This window comes from Vipera ursinii (assembly GCF_947247035.1).
Source record: "Vipera ursinii genome assembly, chromosome: 3".
NCBI lineage: Eukaryota > Metazoa > Chordata > Lepidosauria > Squamata > Viperidae > Vipera > Vipera ursinii.
In genome coordinates, this window is record NC_139516.1 from 152,568,708 (window position 1) to 152,587,443 (window position 18,736).

The 18,736-nt window shown below is 39.4% G+C and overlaps 1 protein-coding gene across 2 annotated transcripts in view; it reads right to left on the bottom strand.

Moving 5' to 3' along the window:
• Window positions 1–12,261, bottom strand: part of SALL3 (spalt like transcription factor 3) — a gene marked incomplete at both ends in the record, with an annotated part of 20,173 nt that extends 7,912 nt beyond the window's left edge. For both annotated transcript variants that reach the window (XM_083357384.1, XM_083357383.1), the window contains one exon: window positions 12,183–12,261. In XM_083357384.1, the coding sequence (XP_083213510.1) occupies window positions 12,183–12,261 (79 nt within the window). The remainder of the gene's footprint in view (window positions 1–12,182) is intronic.
• Between the last annotated feature and the right edge of the window lie 6,475 nt (window positions 12,262–18,736).

Consider the following 18,736-nt stretch of genomic DNA (forward strand, 5'->3'; position numbering starts at 1 on the left):
CTGTCCAACATGTATCCTAATTTACAGTCTAAATGTTGGAGGTGTGGTAGTTTAGAAGCTACCTATTTTCACATGTGGACTTGTAGAAATATAAAAGCTTTTTGGGTTAAAATTTGGTGGAATATTCAAAAGATTTTTAAGAGAAAGATAAAGTTTTCCCCGCAATTGTTTTTATTGGGCATTGTTGTAGATTGTGATGTTAAAGAAACTAACTTGATGTTGAACATGATAACGGCAGCACGGTTACTGGTGGGACAATATTGGAAGAAGGATAGTTTGCCCATTGTAGAAGAATGGGTGTTTAAAGTTTCGAATCTTGCAGAAATGTCTAAGATTTCTGCTTATTTGAAGGATCATTCACAGGAAAGATATATTTCAGTTTGGAGGAGATGGATAAATTATATTCAAAACAAATATGGGACTAAAAAGTACCATTTAGCTTATGAGTAGATTTTAGTGGGATATTGTTATTGGTACGTTGTTTGTAGTTATGTTAAAAGAGAGTTAAAGCGCATTATGAATTTGGTTAATTGTATATTATTCATAATTTTTATTTAGAATATGATTATTGTAACTATAATCCTGTATTTAGCTCTGGGAAGTGGGGGGGGAAGTGGGTGGGTTTGGGGTGGGAGGGATTTGGGGATATATTGTAAAATTTTGTTTTTGTAAAACTCTTTAATAATTTTTTTTAAAATTTTCCTATTGTAGTAGCATCCCCAAGCTAACTTAATTCATAAAATAGAAAGTATAACCTTAATCTGCATTTTACTATTGGAAAAAGCTGTAGCTCCAAAGAGATCATCTAATCTTATAGCCACTTAAGAAATATTTTTTACATATTTAATTTCAGGTAAGATCACCTGAATTGCGTCATACCGGCTTTCAAATGGAGTCAACATTCTTTAAAAACACAATAGCAGAAGTAAAAGCTTAGTTTGTATTTGTGGGTTGTTGTTTTTTTGTTAATTGCGACTCTCTAAAATCAATAGGAAATTATTTCAAATATTCTATGGAACTACATGTTAAAATTAAATTTCATCCAAGTATAGAATATACAAAAAATAATGAACAATATTTTTTTATATATTCATCTGTTAAAATTTAACAACTAGCTCTATCTACAAATTTGATGCTTGCTCATAGTTGTAATCTAGCTAATTAACATATATGAAAAAAATAGTTTTCAGTCATTCTAACACGGTGTCAAACCATCTATCAGAATTTAGGGCACAAATGTTTTTGCAACCCTCCAAGGTCCCTTCCAACTTTACTATTATGATTATTGCATGCTACTGCAAGTTTTTAATTCAAACTTTACAAAAGCAAGGTTTTTTCCAAGAAAATCAAAACCCAAAAGTTAAAGGCAAATCCATGTGGTCCAGAGTCTATCACTTTGCAATTCAAAACATCCTCACATATTTATGTGATGTAATATTTGTAATTGTTTGAGTGTACCTTTCTGTCTCACAAGCATGTCTCCTTTTATCTTCAATAATCAGAATATAGGAGAACTACTGCAGTAACTATTGTGGATTTCAATCTATCCTCCTAATCTGTTTATGAATTATTATGGCAACAATTTAAATCAGTGTTCTTGAAGTAGCTTATTCTAAAAAGCTGTTTTGGCCTGGCATCTTTTATATTGAAAAAATAAGAAATTAAGTATTATTTCATGTGTACGTTAAGCTAATGCGATAATATCTGACTGACAAGCCACATTTATGGCCTACTTGCACCTGTAAAGAAAGAATACTGGTCTTCTTCAGAAAGACTGGCATGGATACTCAAGTGCTAGGCATCTATGACAATGTTACAGCAAACAAGGCTTTCCAAACATGGCCTGCTAGTACATTTGGGAGTTCAAATTATAGTTGGGTTAAAAACTGTAAGCATAAATCAAGCATGAAGTTTTGCACTAATTTTAATGGAAAAGTAAAGAGTGTATTAGGTGGTTAGGATGGAATCTTCATGTACATAAAAGCTTTACATGATTTTTATATTGAACATCATTTCAGTTCATGTTGACCACACAATTTAAAATGTATATGTTAGCACTGGTAAGCATATTTAGGATTGAAGTCCCAAAGGACAATATAAGAGAGCCAAAATGATATAGAATATTAGGTCTGGTAAAGGAAATTTCTGTTTAAATCTTATTCAATTATGATACTCAGTCGGAAATAACTTTTTTCAGTAATGCTCTAAGGATAAAATAGGATATGTGTATGTACTTACCAACATTTTGTACAGAAATATTAGAGTATCAGAGTTAAAAGATAGTATGTCCTGGAGTTTTAAAATGAATTATTTTATCATTCTAGAATTAAAATTCTGGTGTTAAATATAGAATTTTATAATTGCTTCTCCCAGACAGTTTGGTCTCATGTCTATCATAGGCATATAAAAATAATGGAGACAATCAAACTACACTTTATGATATTGAAGATTTTTTTCCTGAAACTGCACTTACATTTTAGGTTTCAGTGCACTGACATGAAAATCAAACTATCGCTTAAAAACTGATACATATTTTAATCTATTAAGAGCAGGCATATTTTAGCTGGGAACATTTTTTTAATTTCATCTGCCAATAAAATAACTTAATATTGAAAATACATCTAATGTTTCATGATAACCTATTAACAACTATGGTTCAATCCTTTTGAAATGCAGAAACTTGAGGTTGTCCTCAAAATTTGTATACAAAGAATTCCTTATTCAAGATTTAATATGCAAATTTATTCATACCTGTACACATCTTCAGAAGTGTGTAAAAATATTTTCATATGCAAGTATTTTGTATAAAATGGATAATTTAAAAATGAAAAGTATGTAAAATATACATTAAATGAGCTTTTCAGTTAATTTGATTTATTATTATTTAAAAAAACATTCCTACAAATTGGGAATTGTATATAGTTCTCCCTTTTGACTGAAATAGAACCACCTATATATATATATATATATATATATATATATATATATATATATATATATATATATATATATATATATATATATATTGTTTTCTGATATATATATCTTTTAATGAAGGGCTTAAAGTCTGATCGTATTAAGAATGACTTAATGACTTACATATTTTCATTCAAAAGTATATATTTGAAAATTATATGTTCTTTATAACCATATCACTAAATGTGGAAAGGAATTATAAATTATGAAAGTTACTGCAATTATAAGCTAATTATTGAAATTATATTCCACAGAAACATACAGATCTGCTTCAGCTTTGGGGCCAAGTCAATCTTTAATATAAGTTGAAAAATAAGGTAATAATAATGTAAAATATCTCAAGTTTTCTTCTTTAGATCAAGTTACTCATGGCTTTTTCACGATAATATCACTTGACTTGGATTTGTGCTCATGTCATATATAGTCTAATGTTCCGAAATAATTTAAAAATATTTGGACAGAAGCCAATAATCATTAAGGACATCTGAACTGTGAATTTTAGTGTATGTAAAGGACAAGAGTGAAAACTGACACTTCAGTAATTTCAACCACATTAATGGAAAAATCTTAACTGGGTAGTTACTGAATTGTCTTTTTAAAGGTTTTTTCTCATTATATGCCTGCATGAAACATGTCCCTCTCTAACAAGTGAGAGGAAAAAGACAGAAAGAAACAATAGTAGTTAGCAGCATTAAACATTTTCTGTTTGCGATAGTGCCAGTTTTTATAATATATTTTGTCCCAATATTTATTTTATGAGCAATATTAGAACATTTATTTCTTTCCACTGTAAGTAGTACGGGTTATCCATTAAAGAGAAGGCCCAGTGGTCATATAACTGACCTCTATTCCATTTAACTATTACTGAAACATCTTTAACAGAAATGGATGAACAAAAACGAACGTCCTTAAAGTTGCAAGGATGCCCTCCCAATAACTCTTAACTGTGCAAAACAGCTTTCAAACAAAAAGGATATAAAATCTATTCTTGTCTCAGTAAGCAATTTCTCTATTCGTTGTATCATTGTTACTTTTTAAAATGAAATCCTTTTAAGTTATTACTTAGGCCATTACATTTTCTCCAAGGAAACTGTTTATTTACATTCCTTTAAATGATTGCATCATTTAAAAGGCATATGCAAGATAGGCACAGTTTAAGAAAATAATAAGATTGAATGATAAGATATATCCATGTAGAATTTAGCTACAATACATTCAATGGGCCTTCTTTTCAAATAGGCATGCATTGTATTGCAACCTTGCTCACCTGGCAAGGGTAGATGGCTGCATTTTGCTATCAACAATCAAATCATTTTGCTATCAAAAAGTTATAAAATTACACTTATTCCACACTAAATTGCTATGAACAAATACATTCATTCAGCATGTCAGGACAGAATATCCCAATACTGATCTATAAATATATTCATTTTCCTCTAATGGCCCAATTAGCCAATTTGAGGAACATGTGCAATGAAAAAATGCAACTGTAAATGCCTGTATCTCTAGACTAACACAAACAGTGTGAAAAGGTCTTGCATAATTCCCTTTTAATATGGACATTGGCAAATAATTCAATTAGATTTTAGGTTACTAATAACTACTAAAATAAATCTCAAGATTTTAACATTTTTAGTTTGTACAATGACAATGTTTCCTTAATATGTTATCAAACACAATTTTCCTCAATAAGAACTAGTGTTATAAACAGCAGCTTAACTTTTAGCATGCAGTTCTTTCATCAAACAATTATCATACATTGAAAGCATTACTTTTATTTCATTCTCCCCCTCCTTTTTCTCTGAATTAATTCTTTTAATTTTTTTTATGATAGCTTTGAATCCCATAAAGAAAGATGAATTATCACACACAGAGCCCAAGCTGTGAATCAGGAGGAGACAAATAGAGACCCCTACTGTGTTTAACAATGTAGAAGAAATTTCGAGTGCTATAGCAAAATTTTTATCCTTTTTCTACAGGCCTCATAAGCCGACAATATAAATCTGAACAGTGGAGGGCACTCTTGCTATGCAAAAATTGCACTGCCCTGATATATTTCTTTCCATCTATTTAGTGGCCTAAATTTCACAATTTAAGTTAACAGCCACCTGTGGCAGAGTCATCGTGTGCCTTCTGCAAAAAGCATATGCAACATTTAACCAACTGCTAAGGCTTTATGAATCCAGATTAAGAACAGATCAAGCACTCTACATTTTGACTGCTGATAAAATATTATCAATGCATAACATATTAAAATGTAATTATTGTATCTGTTTGACTGAATCTCAAAGATTCAGTTGTATATTTGTAAACTAGTTGGTGTTCAATATTTAGACTACAGTGATAAAAGATTTTATTGGGAGTTAATGAAGTATTAAACGTTGACTATTTCATTAACTTGGTAAAACAGGAATCAAGGCCTAACAAAAATCTAAATAATATAAGAGACTGATCCATTTTTGTATAACCGTCCATTTTCAAAGACATAAGCCAGTAGGCGGAACACTAGAAGATATATGCAGGTTTGATACTATGAAATTTTCTATAGAGCACTGTCTCATTGAAAGCAGGAGAGCTGTTTGTATACGTATGTGCTAAATGATCACGATTGAAAATCCAGCCATGGAACATTATGAAATTTCTCATAATGTTCTGCATAGATAAATTGATATCACTAATAAAGCTAATGCAATGAAATATTAATGCACTTAAATAATGAAGATTAGCTTAAAGAAAGACTAATCACTGTTATTTTTCTAACCTAACTAAATGACACTATATAAGATTAATTAAGCAATGACATACTGTGTAAAACCACAACTCTTTCCTTAGTACTGCCAGCTTGTGAGTTGAACCTCATAGGTATTTGATAAGCTGTACAAAATATGTAAAAACTCATAAGCATCTCTAGTTGACACTCAGATTTGATGTTAACACTTAAGACAACAAGTGGTAAGCCATGCTGCCAAGGTCAACTGCACAGATGTACTAATTGTATTATGTGCTTGACAACTAGTGGCCACCCCTGGCAGGGCAAAACAAGCAAAGGTTAAATCAGCAAACCTTGTCAAAGCACTTCTAACTATCCACCCTCAGGGAAAGTTCATTGGGAGCTTGTTGGCACTCCAACAATCCTACCTTTTCACTGAAAACAAACAGAAAACTCTCTACTACACTCAACACTTAGAGACAGGAAACAGAAATGATTTGCTCTCAAACACTAAAAATAACATGCATGCATTATTTTTAAAAAATATACAGGCATTCTGTAGTTGTGACAAAAGTGGGCTTTAAGCTTCTATTGATGTTCTTATTTTCTCGAGTAACAATGAAAACTTTTTATAAGACTGCCTTAGTTCTGCATAATTATTGCTGTTTTCTGTATGCAATTAACATTAGAAATGCTCTCAAAAGTATTTACATTTCATAAGTTAAATAATGCATGATTTGTCATGAATTCGATAACAATCCTGACTTTACTCCGAACAAAGATCAATAGATTTCAAAGGGATTGTTCTCAAATTTATAAAGTATTGTTATTTTTCATTTTTACATATAGATCCCTATAAAACCATTTTCTATAATAATGCTGTAAAATGAAATGAATACTTTTTATCTGTAGAGAAACATAACTCCATACTATAATACAATATCATACAAAGTGATATTGTGAATATCACTTTGGATCTACATATTGCTATGTATTGTGAAAAAAGTTACTTTTTATTTGTCCTAGATATTTTGTTCATATTTCTAAAGTTTGCAGCCATTTTGGATACAAATCATTTGTATCATTTCGGTGTATTTAATTTTTCAATTTTTTATTTATATTAATCACAGCAGTCTATTTCATTATTTACAAAATTTAATACATCTTGTACTTATCAGTTAATATTCTCTAGATAGTTCACTGGTTTTGCACAGTCAATAAATCATGCCAAAAAAATGAAAGCTTTTGCTTTCTCAGTGCTTCAACCAAAGTAACAATTTTTTTATTTGCATTGCTTTTTATTTTTAAATTATATTTCAATAGAGTATTAAAATATTTTTAGAAAGAGGTAATCAATATTTGCTTTAGAACTTGAATGTTCAGCTGATATTAATCATGTGCAGATAATTAATGTTTGTAATATTTTTATTTATGGGAGCACATATATACTTCTCTCCTCCCAGCAGTAATGACACACGCAAAATTATACTATCTTATTTTTGCATTTGTATAATAAGCAAATTTTAATTAATGTGCTATTAAACCATCCTTTAGTTTGAATAGTATATAGAATATGTGAACATCTACTATACAGCTGTGCACAATAATATAGGATAATTGTGCTCTATCACACTAATAATAAATCTAATATCTTAAAGAACTGTTTTAAAATTGGAAAATACAAGGGCCTTTCATTATTTTAAAAGGCAATTTGCTAAAAATCACAAAATTTTATGTTTAATTAAATGTTCCATATCATCTCTAATGTTCTTAAGAGTAATATAGGTTAAGTATAATAGAAAGCAACACATTCTACTTATCTATATGTTTCTTATAAACATTAATCCTGCTATCTTATATCTCCTGGAATAAGCCCACTGAATTTAAATAAACTTACTTCAGAATAAACAGGAATATTTTTTTAAAGAATACATTCAAAGGGATAAGTCAACAAAATAACAGAATGATGAACTGGAATATAAAAAACGATGCAACTGCATTTTGGAAAGATATATAGTTCAAATATAAGAATTCTGATGAACAGGTTTTTAAAACAAATTTAGTATGTCACAAAAATCCTTAATACAATATAAATGCATTTTACAATTATTTGAAAACCACCTATCATTATTCTAAGAGCTGGTCCACTTTAAACTGAAACCAAACAAAAAAACATGTTACTTTAATATGTACAAATTGCATTCTAGAAATCCCTCTTAGCAATTTTATAGCTAATTTCTATTCAATTATTATCCACTTGAAAGTGCTATGTGGTACCCCTCCCCCCCCAGAAATTGGTGAATGCATCTGGTTCCTAAGTGAATGCAGTGTTTCCAATTGTTGTAACAAAGCAAGACTGTTCTATAGCACTAGTAATCTGTTGATTTAGAGAAATGTTAAAATGGAGATGTAAATTCTTCTGATACTCGAGATCAACTCATTTAGCATATAGAATAGCAAATTAACTATCTTGGGATTTATAATAATTCCTTCAGATATCTTGCCACTCTTTATAATGACAATTTCTTTCAATATGGCATCCTTTTAAATGTTTTGTTCATAAATACCTTTTGTTCATGACTTGTCAGCATCAACTACTATGCAGATTCTAATTAATCACTGCATGTAAGCATTCATTTTCCAAATTACCAAAAGCATGACCTCTCTCTCCAACAAACATTTCAACATAGTAGCTTATGTTATTATGACTATTTTGGGTTCTGCTTTATGAAAAAAAGGTCCCATTGCTCTATAGTTTCAAATTATTAATGTGTTTCTAAAATATCTTTTTAAGACTGCTATTTAAATTTACTGATCTTCATATAATTTTAAATATAATTTATCTTTCAGTCTGTCTGCTACTGTGTAACATTCTTTCTGTGAAGAAAAAAAAGTATACCTACTTTTAACAGCTTTTCTTAATGGGTTATATCCTAAAATGCAGCTCTAAATGTGTTTTCTCATGTGTACATTTACTAGATACAATAACTTGAGGAATTCTTTAAGAGACTCATGAATTTAAATACTAAACAGAACTAAGGTTAGTATAGTGGGTATCTTTGAAAAATATTATCTGCACTTTTTTTGCCTGTTTTATATGCTTAAAGTGTTTTTGGCCTGTTGCTGAACTAAGAACCAGGAACAGTGGCATTGCTTATAAAGTGAAATGAAAAGGCCTGATATGTCTAAATTACAACATCATCTTATTCTAGAATATACACAACTAGTTAAATCTTTCTGCGAGCAGAATATTTGAACTAAGTCAGATAAAAATGTTGAACACTTAACTAATTTAGCTCCTGATGTGATTTTGGTAAATCAGAGGTCTGAAATTGCAGAAGTCTGCATGTAACTAATTATCAACATATATTTTATATTCTATAAACTGACATGCATTTATTAAATGAGAATAAACATTTGATCACAATTCTCTAAAATAGTGAAGTATTTACATTGTTGCATTTTAAGGATGCTGGTAAAGCCGATTTTGAGCTATTGAGTGACTACAATAATAACGCTTTAAAATTCCTCACTGGGATGCAATGTAGTCCTTTTGATGGGAAGACTGTCTTTCTTATTCGCAAGAAATAAATCCATTCATTTGATCATGTAGTCATTGAGGGCAATACAAAACAAACCAAGTGTGAGAAATTCTATGTGATGAAGTAAACAAAACAAAACCCCAAAAAAGGGGGGAAAAGAGAGAAAATCCATTTCCATGACAAAAAGATGCTTTGTTCTTAATCTACACACCATATGCAAGCGTTTCTTTTTTAGCATATCTCCTGTTCTAATCTTGGGTGACATGGCTACATAGATAAGACTCACTAAGCAAAACAAAAAACCCTCCTAGTTGAACAATTTTCTTCAATTTATTAACTCACCAGAAGTGCCATAATGAGGCACTGAGGTTTTTCCTTAACTTTTAAAGTATTCAGAGTATTGTTTACATTCTTAAACCAATCAATCTATCAATCCACTCTGATAATTTTTTCTATCATTTTTCTTTTACTAAATATAAATATTAATAAATATGAAGTATTTGGAAGGCATTTAAAATATTTTAAAATAAGGAATCTCTTGTTTTAATTTCAACTATCCTTCAAGAAACTTGTTTCACTTCATTTTATTACCATTATCGAAGAAGCTGTTCAAATCAGCAGTTGTCAGCCTTTCCTTTCAAGAACTTTCTTATTAAAAAAAAGATATGGAAGAAATTAGAAGTTCTGAATAATTGCCAATGTAACAAATGCATTTACCTTGGGAAGTCAGTTCATGCTGCACTAAGCTGCATGGTTGCAGTGATGATTTAAAATAGCCAAAACTCTTATGGCTTAGTTCTCTCCCTCCACAAGCCCCTCTTGCCAATGAAGTATGTGTGTGTGTGTGTGCTTTTTTCCTGAAGCATTTAAATGTGTAATTTTCCTTAGAGATTTTTTTTTAAATGAAAGCAATCAAGCTAGAATGTGCCTTTTAGGAGCAAAAGAATCATTCTCCCAGTGACTGCTTCTTTATCACTATCCTGAACAGTATGGAAGTTTTAAGTGACAACCACAGGAAGAATGAAATACTTCATAACTGAAAAAAAAGTAATCTGAGGTGGTGGTGGTAGGGGGGAAGAAAACTAAATGATAAACTTTTAATGTCATATACAGATTGCTGGGCTTTAGAATTATTCCAAATTGACTTCTAAAGGCAGCTCAAAAACCTTTTAGTCAATTGCAGCTAAATCATTTTGAAACCAGATGCAACTTGTTTTATAAGCACCCTGAGCACGCCTGGAGGCTCTCTTGGCCTCAAGGGGCCCAAATAAATTCGTCTTTTTTTTAAAAAAAGAATCTTATCTTTTCAATAAACCCGGAACGAATATCCCATTTTATAATCCACCTCAAATCCTAAGGAAACCCAAGAACATCTTCAAGGCAATTGTGGTGGCAAATGAAAGCAGGCGTGAGGCAAGTTAAGCTCTGCCCCAGGGCAGACAATTTATCCACCCCAGGCCCTGACAATTATTCCCAGGCGTCACTTCTATTCCCTCCCTAACATTTAGAAGAGACCCCTCTCTCTCTCTCTCTCTCTGTCTTTTTTGCCTTTGAACATCTGACCACCTCTACTTATTTATGGGACACTCCCCGGCCTTTGGAAGCAGCAGCCCGCACCCCACCCCAAAGCCAGGCCTAGGTCCAAAAATTTCGCGGACCAGAGGGAAACCTTGCTTCACATAACTGACCCTGCGCAATCTTTGCTCTCTCTCTCTCTCTCTCTCTCTCTCTCTCTCTCTGTCTGTGTGTGTGTGTGATGCTGAGCACTCCCCCCACCAAGAGCCCTTCCCCCTCGGTTACTTCAGGAATTACACTTAAAACTCTAATCCGGAATCGAGCCGGCCCAGCAGTCAAGCCCGCCGGCGGGGGTTTACTTCAGAGTAAAAACAAAAGCGAACCGCAAAGAAAAAAAAATATTTTTTTTTCCACCTCAGACGCGCCAGCAGGCCGAAGGCGGGAGCGCCTCGCCGGCCTTCCATCCAGGGGCAGGGAAGCCGCCTCCGTCTCCAGCCGGGCCGCTTCCGGGGTGGGTTTTTTTTGGGGGGGTGGGGGGGTGGGGTGGATTGGTGGGGTGGGGGTGGGGATGTCTGACACCACCGTAAAGATCCAGAAAGGATTTTCACCGTTTGCTGTTTCTCCTTCGCCCCGCCGCCGCCCCCCCCACCCCGCCCGGCCGCGGTCCTCAACTCTCTTGGCAACTTTCTGCTGCGAGGGGGGGGGGGGGGGGGAAAGACGACAAGCGGCGCGGGGAACGCGGAGGGACGAACCGGCGAACGAGGAAGGGGAAAAAAAAAAGCGGCCGCTTCAGTCGAAAAGTCAAACACTAGGAAAGAGACGCAGATTTGTTTTAAAAAAAAAGAAAAGAAAAAGAAACGAAAAGGCGGCAAACTAAGGCTCGGCTTAACAGCGGCGTCCGCGCAGGGCTGGGGGTGGGAAAGGGGAAGGAAGGGGGGGGGAAGAAGCACGAATTTGTAGTACGTACTTCGCTCCCACCCCTCCAACTCCCGAGAGCGGGGACGGTCTAACTTAACTCTTCCTCTCTTCCCCCCCCCCCCCGCTTAACCTCAGATGTCCAGCCATAATTCAAGCCCGCCGCTGCACGCCGAGTTTGCCAGCAAGGGACTTTGGTGGGAAGCGAACACTTGCTCCGAGGTGGTAGTAGAGGGTGGGGCGGGGGGAGAGGCGAAAAACTTCGGCTGAGCCGCTTTAACTTTTAACTCCCACCCGAGTTTCTCCTACCTCTTCCCAAGCTGGCCTTCTCCGGGCTGCTCAAGCTCCCTCTAGATAGTAAAATCCACCAGATCCCCGGGCTTAGAAAACACCCACCGCGCGCGCACGCACACACACACACACACACTCTCTCTCTCTCTCACACACACACACATACAGAGAGGCGCACGTAGGCACCCGGCTCAGGCCGCCCAATCCCGCCCGCCTGCCTTGCCTTGCCTTACCTTGTTCGGGAAGCACCTCAGCTTGTAGCTCCTCGTCGGATTTGAGATGTTGGGGCTTAGCTTGCTTTCGTCGAGACATACTGCTAGCTGAGGTGGCTTCTTGTGCCTGCTTTTTGCAGAGACATCGGCGAGAGGTGGAGCGCTGCGGGGAGGGGGGTGGTTAGGTAGGTGGGGGAAAAAAAAGACTTGGTGGCGAGGAAAAGTGTATTGGTGGCGTCGGACCGCCACCCACCCACCCCCCTTCTCCTCCTTATTTCAACGGCAACAAATTAGCGCGGGGGTGGGTGGTTTGTCGTGCGTGCAAAGAGAAACGGAATAAATAAAATTCGCCAGCGAGCCAAGCGGCGACGGCGGATCAGCCGGGCGGGGTAATCTGCGCGGGGCTTTGCTGAGCGCGCTGCAAAAAAAAAGATAGGGCGGCTGCGCGGCTCGCGCATGGGGCTCAGTAATTATGATTGTGAATAATGCATGGCGATTAATGATGCTGGGGGCAAGCGCGGATTGGCCCGGCTCCAGTGGACTCGGGCTGCATATGTAAATGCGGGAGGGCGTTCGGCAATTAGACGCTTCGCTCGGCCAAATGCTGCGTCTGCCCGGCACCAGCAGCGCCTCCTGCGAGAGGCACCGACTGCGACGGCGGCAGTAAGCGAGGGGACACAGGCGGCAGAAAAACACACGCACGCAGTCCGGGGAGACCACTCTCTGCGGGTGCAATTGACTTTACACAACATAGGTGCACAAGCTTCACTGCTGGGAGAAGGGCAGGATCTCCGCGGTTTGCTTTTTGGGTAGCTCTGCTCCCTTGCTTTTCCTCGCTGTTGTTTTCGGGTTTCGGGTTGTCGGTTTTGTTTTTGTTTTTTGAAATTACATCACTCTTTGTCTTTTTTCCAGGTTCCTCTTTATCCAGAAGTTATTCTTCATCGCGCGCTTAAGTTTTTCTGCGGCGCCTCTAAATGTCCTTGAAGGGAGACTTTTTTTTAAAAAAAAAGCAATATATTTTCCTTTCTTATCTCTTTCCTTTCGCTGCCTCTAAATCTTCACGTCCTATTCTCCCGTAGTTTATTCCTTCAAGCCTGGCCCGGAAGCGGCTTCTGTTTCTCTTGGGGGGAGAGGAAGAGGAGGGGGGGGGAAAGTAAAACAGGCAAACTCGGGAGACTTTGAGCACTTCTCTCTCTTTCACTTCTGGCGTTCGTCCTCCTCCTTTGTGCTAACAGCCTGTCTCCCCCAGAGCCGCCTGCTTTTTGCCGCTGTAGCTTGGTCACTTCCTGTTGTCCGGGGGTCGGAAGTTTTCTATCTCTCTCCGGTCCACCTCTCTCGCCCCGAGACAGGTGGCGAGGTTTCTCTACGCGCGCCCCCCCCTTTCGTTTAGGTGCCACTCCTCCAGACTTGCTCTTGTCCTCCTTTTGAGTTGCTGCGCCTCCCGTGCCAAGGACCTCGCTTTTGTTTGGAAAGAGACAATCCCGCTTTGCCCGGCAAAATATTAAGCCAGCAACGACGGCGACCCCCAGCGAGCCTTTGAGGAGTGGGTGGGTGGGTGTGTTGGTGAGCGAAGGTGTTGATCGTTGTGCTGCTGGGCGGAGGAGGGTATCCCCCTCGCCGCCGCCCCTTCCTCCGAGCCCCCCCCCTCCGCTCCCCTTCTCCTCGCCGCTCCCGCAGTCTCGATTGGGCGCGAGGCTGGCTTGGCAGACGGGCGCTCGCCAATCGACGCCTCCCCGCGCGTTGGGAAAGGAGAAATGCGCACAGCCGGGGCGTTCCTGTTTTCGGCTAGAGAAACTTTCAAGTTTTGAGAGCGGCGGGGCTGGAACGGCGGCTCCTCCTCTGTCTCCACCCTTCGCTGCTGCTGCTACTGTCGCCCAGCCGCCTCTGAGAGCGCCCCTTCTCAAGAAACTCTCGCCCACCCGTGGCTTTTTGAGGCCAGTCGCTTACACTCGCTCTCTTTGAAGAGGGAGGGATTCCCTGCCCTAGTTTCCGATCCTTCGCAGGCCTGGATCCCTTTCCCTTCCCCCTCCGTTCCCTCTCTTGTGTTGGTGACTGGCCGGAGCAAAGAGAGGGTTGAAAGCTGAATTAGTTAGAATCGCTTCTGCTTGCCAGATTCCCCCCATCACCACCACCACCACTTCCCGGCAAAAGGAAAATGTGCTCTTCAACCACAAGTTTTCTTTTTTCCTTTTCCCCCTTTCCTTCGTCTCTTAGGGAAAAGTAACGCGGAAGACACCCCTCTGGTACCGGGCTGCACCGCTACTACATCCACCGACCTGCTCGCCTGCGTCGGGGTCCTCCGAGCGCTCGCAACAAAAACTACGGTGCAATTCTCTCTCCCCTCCAGCCCCCCTCCGAGCATTATAGGGTTTTTCTTCTCCACGTGTGCACCGACACCCCTTCCCCCTCCACTCCCCGTATCACTGTTTTGCAATCTGCTCTTAATTTCGCTGGTTTGCCTTTGATATCGCTCCACCTCCGGCGATCCTTTTCCGCGAGTGAAGGCGGCGGACTTCCAGCCTCTCCTCTCCCGAGTGTAGCCCGCTGGAGGTCAGGCAGCAAGCGCCCTCCTCGCGGGAAAGAAACGCGGTGTGTGTGTGTGTGTGTGTGTGTGAAAACGGCTTTCCTCTCAACCCCCACCCCCCACACACTCGCTTACTTTATTTTATTTTAGCTTTCATTCAATCTGTCGTTGGCCCTTCAGGTCATCCATAACTGGCCTCTTCCTGGGACGTTGGCTTTACTAGATAAACTTTTGCCTATAGAGTTCATTTGATTCAGCAAGTTCATCTTACTCGGGTTTTCTTGCCTCCACCCTCCACCCTTTTGTAGTAAAACAACATAAATTTAAGCTTCTCGGTTTGAGTGACCTGGTTTCTGCTATGGCATTGCTGTTTCCCATTCTTCCTTTAAAAAAAAAGGAGACACGCACGTTTTCAGACCGCGTCAATATTTCGTGTTTTTGACCTTTAAATCTAAAAAGCCTAAAGCCCACTTATTCCTCCCGCCCCTCGGATCCAATTCTTGGCGCTCTGCACCGAGAAAGTAAGCCCCCAAATAGCCTCTCTTATTTCCCCCACCGCGTGGCAATTTGGGGCGTGTATAGTTCGGTTCCCAACCCACTTCTCTTGACTTTCTCGTCCTTATTCTACCGTTTTTTTTTAATTTTGGTTCCGTAGATCGGGGTGAAGGGAGCCCAGCATTTAGACTTCAGGTGGGAGGCGGAAAGAGAAATGCGATTTCCCACGATGCCGGGAGAGGAAAGAGCGTTCTACAAATCAGGGCCAGGAGTTTGGGGCTGGCGTTGTCACACCAACAGCCCCTTTCAATCCCGGCATGTGAAAATGGGGTGGTGGTGAAGGGGGGGGGCATGCAGGTGAAGGCTGGCAACAGGCTCTGCTGAAAAGTCCTCTCAGCTGGGAATGGAGAATTCAAGCCAGGCTGATGTTTCTGTCGACCACCCTGAAGAGGGCGGAAAGGGGGGGGCTGTCTCTTTCGTTTGGCGAGGACTTTAAGCCCATTTACGGGGAAGGAAGGCCCCTTGGAGTCAATGACATCCATTTGCAAGAAAAGAACTGAACCTCGTCTTAGCGCGTGCCTCGAGATGTTCCCAGCCGCCCTATCAGAACGGAAATAGATGCCCATTTCAACCAGGCCAGGTCACTTCTTATGGTCTCCAGAGTTTCTCTCCAGTCACAAAGGCTGGTTTTCTTTGGATTTAAGGAAATCCGCCTCCTTTTGCAAGGAGCGGCGCGGACGACTCTGGTTTTGCTTCCTTGAAAACAAATTCCACCCTGATTTTTGAGAGAAATGGGGAAAGGGTAAATAATAATAATAATAATAATAATAATAATAATAATAATAATAATAATAATAATAATAATAATAATAATAATAATAATAATAATAATAATCCTTAGGGAAATGGGGGAAGGGAGGTAGCTCCACTTCCGAATGCATAACGTACGAATGACTTAAAAAGGAATCCTTAAGCAGATTTTGCCAGAGCTACATTTGCAGAGTTTCAGATTGTTAACTCATATACTGTAGTTTGAGGGGTTCGCTTTACAGCGCACAAAATCTATTTGTTTGTTTGCGGAGAGGAGGAGGGTGAGGGCAGTCCGTGCGTTTAAGGAATTCTGAAGTTTTGAATCGCTTGGTGGGGCGGGAAGACAAAACAACACTCTCTTCCCCCTTCCTCGGATTTGGTGTGTGTGTGTGTGTGTGTGTGTGTGTGTGTGGCCACCTCCAGAGAAAAGTCTTTTATGTGCAGGATCAGTCATCCTCTGTAACTCACACTTGCTTGCCCGCCAAAACTTGCTGGAGACCAAATGTGCCAAATCCGGTGGCTTCAAACTTTGAAAGGCTGATTTATAGAGCAATCCTCTGCGTGTTTACTCGAGAGTAAATATCCCTGGATCCAACGATGTTTACTCGCTAGTGAACAAGGAAGAATGTACTTGCAGCAGAAAACCACATTAGGCTGTCAATTCCAACTTTATAATCTTAACAGCCTTCCAGCCTGTTTCTCTGTCTGCGTGCGCGCGCGCAAGAACACCCAAACGCCTGCGTTTTTTCATACAGAAACTTTTTCTACAGCCTTCGCTTTTAATCTTTAAGCCGAAATAAAAGAAGCCAAATGTGTTCCTCAGTACAAACCTATTTTGGACGGTAGATTAACTGAACATCTGCACGCGGATTACAGCACCAGCCTCGACACAGAAAAAGAGGCTGACTAATCTGTAAAACCCAACTAGGAGGCATGAACGTCTAGATATCGTTTGCATCCATATTCCTCACCCCTCGATGGGGGGCTATGGAAACGCAATATCTTAATACTTAATAGGTGGAGCGGGGGGGGGGGGAAGAGGAGGAATCCACATCAGACCCAAACTTGCTTCTTCCCCTCCCCTTGCAATTAAATCTAATCTGTTAATTGTCCTTCTTTCTGCAATGGTGTTTCCATCTGAAAAGGAGACACGTAATCATTTTGTCTGCTTAATAATAATATTTTTCCAATTAGGATAGTATTTTATTATAACGTTAATGGGGCACACAATTAAGCAGTTTCCGTTTATTTGTGCCACTGGGAAGCAGGGTAGGAGAAGGGCGGCGGCGGCGGCGGCAGGTGGGGGAGGGTGGGGGGAAGGCAGCCGATCTGCAAGATTGATTTCTCAAGAGGAAAAGGGCTAAAGAGTTTAATCTCCCATGTGTATATGCATAACTAGCTATCTAACGCGAGAGTCTGCCTGAAAAACCCCAATGCCTTCCGAGAGAGACTCACGTGAACCGAAAGTGGGTTTGACAGTTCCCGGAGACATCCTCATGCACAGGGACTTTAAAATAATAAAAATACCGTTTTTGATCCTTACAGGGGGTGGGATAGCCAGACAGCTTCCTATTATAAGAATTTGCTTTGGACGCTGGTGGGGCTTTTTTTTTGGGGGGGGTGTTTCTTCCTCCACACCCCCTCGAGAATCTATCTCTTTCTATCTCCAGATTCTATTCTGTCTCTTTTTCGGGCCTCCCATCTCATCCTTTATTTTTCCTGGGAAAACTTTGCGTGTCACAATCCTCTTTGGAGTGCGCGCGCGCTGGCGCACAGACCTTCCGAAAACTCCGCGGGGCTCGTTTAAAATCCGCGGGAACTCCGTCCATCCTTGAGCGGAGATATTAGCAGATTAATATTATTATATGGAGGAAGAAGGGGGGTAATTGATAACACTACCTTCCACTCCGGAGCAATCAGGATGATAAATGTTTCCATCAAAGGGGAATCTCTGCTTGGTCTACCACAGCTTAATCCAAACAGCATGTCAAATGTCAATTATAAAGATGTTTCCTTTCTGTTACGATTTTGGAGAAGGGAAAAGAATAGCATATCGCCTAGGCAGAAAGCAGCTATGTCTGTCGTTAGATGGATGCAGTCTGTTCGGCTCCCAGGCTTTCCGAAATCTTACTTTCGCCTCTTCAGTACCGGCCTAGACAATTTCCCTTTCTAGAACATTACAGAATCTTCACGGAAACCGACCACAATGCCTCTGTAAGAAAAGGGCTACTGTATACTTGCCCGAAATATTTCGATTCAGGGCGTTTGTGGTTTTCCTTCCATATATAGAAGAAAAATGTGTTTGCAGATTCCATCATAAATAGATCAAGCCTTAAGGAGTGGAAGGTTGGGGGGAGTTTGTGGGGTCGGGGGTGGGGAGACCCTGACTCTTAGTTCCGGCATAATGATTACACTGAATCCATGTTAGGCATACTTACTTGGAATTGCAAAAGGATTCCCAGCTGGAATTGCGTTCCAAGCCATTATGATTTGGAGGCATATTCGCCTGCCACAAATAAAAAGAATGGCACCCAGTGAGTGTATCCAAGGGTGTGGATTTATCCCTCCACTCTCCAGATATGCTGTGTAGTGTGTGTCAATCCATACAAATACCAATTTGCATCACACGAAATAATGCCTGAGAAGTGTTTTTCTGTGTCTCCAAATACACATTCTATTAGCATATTCTTTCCCTCTCTGCCACCCCCACAGACTTATTAGATTTTCTTCCTTCGCTCCCCCCCCT